This window comes from Colius striatus, chromosome 15, assembly GCF_028858725.1.
Source record: "Colius striatus isolate bColStr4 chromosome 15, bColStr4.1.hap1, whole genome shotgun sequence".
NCBI classification, from domain to species: Eukaryota; Metazoa; Chordata; class Aves; order Coliiformes; family Coliidae; genus Colius; species Colius striatus.
In genome coordinates this window covers 1,395,416-1,401,451 of record NC_084773.1, presented here as the reverse complement: position 1 = coordinate 1,401,451, position 6,036 = coordinate 1,395,416, and the positions used below count along the sequence as shown (strand labels likewise).

The 6,036-nt window shown below is 39.4% G+C and overlaps 1 protein-coding gene across 1 annotated transcript; it reads right to left on the bottom strand.

The window, feature by feature from the left end:
• Window positions 1-1,368: 1,368 nt before the first annotated feature.
• HRH1 (histamine receptor H1) lies at window positions 1,369-2,777 on the bottom strand. Its single transcript, XM_010197674.2, has one exon. It carries the CDS (start codon window positions 2,767-2,769, stop codon window positions 1,369-1,371), a length of 1,401 nt encoding a protein of 466 aa, XP_010195976.2. The 5' UTR covers window positions 2,770-2,777.
• Between the last annotated feature and the right edge of the window lie 3,259 nt (window positions 2,778-6,036).

Below are 6,036 nucleotides of genomic sequence, written 5' to 3'. Positions count from 1 at the left end.
AGGACAAGGATCTATGTAATTATATTGCCACTGCATGCTTAGGTTGTCAACTTGTAGGGAGAAGAAAACACATGAAGTCTATAATCAACTCTATTCTGTAAGTCTAGAAGCAACAGTATACCCTTCTTGAATCAGTAGTGAGAATGCATCATGGAAAGTCTTAGCAAAAGTTCCAAGGCATAACATTACTGTTTTTTTTTCAATGAAGTTAACATGTACAAGTAAAAATGACACAAGCTTGAGATCAGGGACATGTAAAGTACAACATGACCTGACATTTCAAAAGAGTTGATGATTCAGAGGAAGCTATAAATAAATAGAGGAGGTTATTTTTTTCCCAAACAGTTGAAGCTTCTTTCTTGGACTATGCAGAGTACCTCCACTTACAGATCTCACTTCACAAGCAATGTGTATAATGGAGTGCATTAAAAAAGAAAAGATACATTTGGCCAGTTGCAGAAACGTTATTCTATTTCTTCCTTTTCTGTAGATGAATGGTTTATAATCATAGAATCCCAAGGGTTGGAAGGGACCTTGAAAGATCATCCAGTCCAACCCCCCTGCCAGAGCAGCACCACCTAGAGTAGGTCACACAGGAACTCATCCAGGTGGGTTTGAATGTCTCCAGAGAAGGAGACTCCACAGCCCATCTGGGCAGCCCCTTCCAGGGCTCCTTCACTTGAACAATGAAGTTTTTCCTTGTGTTTCTTTGTAACCTGTTCTCTTCTAGCTTGTGCCCGTTGCCCCTTGTCCTGTCATTGGCCTTCACTGAGAACAGCCTGGCTCCATCTTCACACCCATTATGTATTTGTAAACATGAATGAGGTCACCTCTAAGTCTCCTCCAAGCTAAAGTGCCCCAGCTCCCTCAGCCTTTCACCAGAAGGGAGATGCTCCACTCCCTTCATCATCTTTGTGGCCCTGTGCTGAACTCTCCAGCAGCTCCCTGTCCTGGAACTGAGAGGCCCAGAACTGGACACAATATTCCAGATGTGGCCTCATGAGGGCAGAGTAGAGGGGGAGGAAAACCTCTCTTGACCTACTAACCACATCACTGAAGATCTCTGTTTGTATCTCCAGGTTTTGTTTTACCTGAAAGAGGTAATGTCAACTTGTAAAATGCGTACAACAGTGTAACATTTCTGAGATAGCCCCCGAGTTTTTCCCATTCCTGATATGAATTTTCTCTGATTTGTTCTTCTTCAAATGTGGTAAAGCTGTTAAATGCACATTTCCCACTTTTATTAATACTTGTTTATAAGTTACAGATTTCCAAAGTTGTCTCTTTATATGTGGTGTTTGTCTTTGAAACTGGAACATCTTGTTTGGTTGAACTCTTGAGCTGCTCGTTAGCTCAAAACAATCAGGGTCAGTGAATGTGAAGGATCTTTTTGAATGTCTTCTTGAAATTCTGGTTACAGAGAGGATACAGGAATGGATTCAAGGTGGAGTTCACATAGCCAAGCCATATAGTGAACATGTGTAACTGTGAAAATTGTTTATGGCCGTGTAAAGCTATTACCATAAATAACACGAAATAGGGAATCCAGCACAGCATAAATGCTGCCATTATGACCCCTAACTGCTTAGCTGCTTTCCTCTCCCTGTTCCCATGCAGTCCTTGAACACGCCTTTTGGGATGAGTATGCAAACTTTGCCAGGTTTTCCTCAGGTAGGCCAGTCCTCTGGAATTGCTGCCCTCAGGCTTTTCCCGAGCACTGCAGGACCCTTCAGGGTTAGAATTGGAGGGCTCTCCACAAGGTACCTCTGTGAAAGTATGGTTGTCTGACCCATCACTTAAGTCACTGTCTTGTGAGCACTGCTCCTCTTCATCTTCATTCTCTTTTGTTACAGATACACACTTCTTTCCTGCTTTATCCAGGCCTGGCTCAGCTGGGGCAGTGGTAACAGGAAAACAGCTCCATTTAAGGACTTTCCTATTACTCTTGCTAGCGAGACCCTTTGAAGACTTGTCAGAAACACTGAAATGAAGCTCTGCCTCCACATTTTTGGGAGGGGCCTTCTCATCTAAGTTTTGCTTTTGGGTGCAAATATTTTGCTCATCCTTCATCTTACTGTGATGTACAGAGTTTTTTTCTGAGAAGGACTGATAGGATCCATTGGTGAGCTCTCGGTGTTGACAGTGCTTTCGAACAGCTCTGAATATTTTATAGTAGAACCATAACATCATGATGGAGGGCAGGTAGAAATTGACGATGGCTGTTAACACTTTAAACCAGGTGACGTCAGAGAATTCAGTTTCACATGTGACATTCGCCATTACTTTCCTTTTCCCACTATTAGCAAACACGTGCCATCCTAGGATTGGAATGACCCACAGGAAAGACAGCAGCCAAACCCCTAAAATCATTATTGATGCTCTCATTTTTGTTCTATACTTGAGATATTTCAGGGGTTGTTGAACTGAACGATAACGGTCAATGCACAATATGAAAAGATTTAAAATGGATGCAGTACTGGCCACATAATCCATTGACAGCCAGAACAAACAGGCAGGTAAGCCTAGAGTCCACACAGAATTTAGGAGATAAACAATATTCAGAGGCATAACAGCTGCACCAACTATAAGATCTGCAATAGAGAGGCTGACAATGTATAAATTGCCGACTGTTTGGAGCTTCTTTTCAGTTTTCACAGCACATAGTACTAATATATTCATGACAATGGTGGTCAGCGAAATGCTTCCTAGGAGCACACCTAGAACAGCTGAGTGAGAGTTAGTTGAGTTCTCTGTGGTGTTTTTTGACATCTTTTGCACAGGAACACAGAATGAAAGTCAGAGATGTCCAGGCCTTGGAAGGTCAGTCTTGGTTTGTAGTCCTGGATGAAAACATGTTGGATTGCTTTGTGATTGTTATTTCCAAAACTATAGGGAAGAAAAGAAATAGATTCAATCACTGTACCAGTTAAATAAAATAGCTAATCTTTGCTTCAGCTTAGCACTGTCCCTTTTAGGACTTTCCTAAATATAAACTTTTACAACATTTTACACAGGGATAATTTAAGAAATGTTGTATGAAAAGTACTGCAGCAAGCTCCCTGAACCAATCCAAAAGCGTTTGCAGATGTTTTACGGGGCTTCTTATCGTTATAACCCCAGAATCTGGAGAAGAAATTTCAGTCCCCACTGTTTTCATTTATTATGTCTCATTAAACAGCCGATTATGAACCATAACATAAACTACATATTGACAAACCAATCTGAAGTGTATTAATAAAAAGCAAATTAATATGTTTTTTATTAAGTAGTTTTAAGCACGAGTTTATTTGCAAACTACATCTAATAGGCTGAGAATACAGCAGTTAGATTTATTTATCCACCAATAATAGGGTGCCATATGATGTCAAGTGACAAAGTACTCCAAACCATAAAAAGACTCCAGCCAGTGTACACTTTTAGTTGATACAAAATCTCAAATAACTCCTCCTGTTGCAGCCAGTGCCTGTGTTTTCACTGGTAGGCCATCATTCAAATGACAGCTAATGAGTAATCTCATCCTACCCAATTCAGGTTTACACAGATTTGAATCATGTGAAGATGGCAGCCCTATTTGATTTCCAAGACAATCTAGTAAAAGTTGAGGGAAAATAGTAGGGTTTTTTCAGCATTCATTAATCTTGCAATCTCTCAAATGTATGTAAATATGGGATCTTTTAGGCTGAACAACTGTTCTCCAGTAACTTGGAGAAGACACATCATTCCTGCTTGCTTGCTGTTGCTGGCTGCTGTAGTAAAGTTGAAAGTAAATTGGAAATAACGAGGAGCCAAGACTGATCACAGAGCAAACCTTTATGCCTTAATTATGGTTAAATTCTCATAAAGGAGCTATCTTTATTTCTGAAGAACATTGGCATGGCCCATATGTAGAGGCTTCAGAATGAAAACTCTTTAAAATCTTCATAACCCCAGGATCAGAATGCCTAGGAATTCCAGTACATGCACTGCAGTTAAAAACTGACAACCTGCTAAACATCACTGTGGCACATACAAAACCTAATGTACAGTGGGCCACATTTGCCCAATTAGGCTTATTTTCTAGTAGCATTCATTTCTACATACTATTTTGCAGGTGTACTGAAGGAGTGGCAGGTTTCATTTATACACACAGTGACTTATCTGCATTAAGAAACAAGTACAGGTGCATACTTCACTTGTGAACATAGAGCTTATATATTGGGATCATAGGCCTCAATTATAAAACATGTTATTTCTTTCATTTTCTAATGCAAGCTTATGTAAAAGGCAATAAAAGGAGAAGGGAGGGAATGTAGAGGTAAGAAAAGAACCTTTTCAAAGTTGAGTAGATATGTTATTCCATGATCTGGAAATCCTCAGTGCCTTTAGTATCTTCTCTTTCCCAACTGCTAACTTCATGAGTTGATCTAAAGTCCAAAAAATGATTAATAATAATATTAAATTCTTGGAGCATATAATGAGTTGATCAGGTCTATCTCCAGGATATATAACAAAAACGTCTGTGAGGATCATACACATTTTCTGCTGTTTTTCTCTTACAGTGCTTGCCTGAGTTGATGTTCTGGTTAATCTCTTACAGCAATGAAGAAGGAAACTGAGACTGTAAACATATTAGCTTAAAATATTTGCACAGCTAACACTGGGAGATATGTGACACATTTCTCATTGTTATTCTAAACTTGGTAAAAGACATACAATGCAATGGATTGTTCAGGATCCAATATTTCATACTGAAATTCAATAACTGAATAATTCAATATTGCATGCCAACTTTATCTCCTTCTTATTCCAATAACCAGGGACGAAGCTAAAATAGTTGTGTACTTCCTTACAAGAAGTCAAAACCCTTCTTCCTTAAGCTTTAGTTATAAATGCCTGGCCTTAGGAAAGATGTGTGGAGGCTCCTTCCTTGGAGGTCTTCAAGACCCGCCTGGACATGTTCCTGTGTGACCTGATCTAGGTGAACCTGCTTCTGCAGGGGGGTTGGACTGGATGATCTCTAAAGGTCCCTTCCAACCCCTACCATTCTATGATTCTATGGTAGCAGTAACATCCATAGGCAGAGGAAATACGTACACTAGGGGATATGAGCTCAAGAGTTGATTTCTGTAACTCTGTATTCTGTACACCCTTCAGGTTCTGTTAGTTCTTCAGTGTCAGCTAGTCACAGATGTCAGAAGATTAGAGGGCATCTCAAGCATCTCCTGTTTGAGAATGAGAAAAGAAATTACTCCATGGATCATAAACCATCTGGATGGAAAATGGTTCTAACCCAGTCTGTCATTGTCCATCTTTCCACAGCTATACACTGTAACCTCTCTGCTGGAGTTAAGGACATGGGCACATCCAAGCCAAGAAGTTGATATTAGTTGTTTTAGGGACCTAGTAAAGAAGTGATTGATTTTCATTTATATTTATGGCAAAATAAAAGGCGAGAAGGCAGCTTTAATCGAGTCTTCAACCAAAAGAATAACAGTAAAAAAGGAATCTGATCAGACAGCTCTCCTTGGTTATTTATGAACTGAATATGAACTGGAGCATAGAGGAGGATACAATAAACAGTGTTGACTGCTTCCTGACCTTTCTTTTAGCATTGTTACAGTGAGCTAGAGCAGGATTTTGAAAGCAGCCTGTACAACTTGATCTCGAGTCTTTCTGCTCCAAAGAAGGCACAAAGGTCTCAACTCATGCTCCAATTTTATTAAAATGTCTTTTATAAAATGACAAAGCTTGACTACTTTCCTGTTTTGGAAAAGCTTATATAGGCTATAACAATCCAAGAATAATGTCAGGAGATGCAGAGAATTTGAGAACTCTAAGAACAAGAGAAAATCAAGGGTGATGTATTTGCTTTTAAAAATAGCAAAGGCTAACAGGTGATAATTCTGTCTTATGATTTTCATCACAATGTCATTTGACATAGTGCCTGATTTTATCTTCTCTGCTTTATAGAGAACTGGCCATGTACTATTAAGTTTTAAAGTGAAATTGAAGAATAAGTCAAAGTGATCTGCTAAACATCATACAGATCTAAAAGCA

Excerpts from the sequence above, each read along its gene's own strand:
- HRH1 (XM_010197674.2), bottom strand. The coding sequence starts at position 2,769 with ATGTCAAAAAACACCACAGAGAACTCAACTAACTCTCACTCAGCTGTT.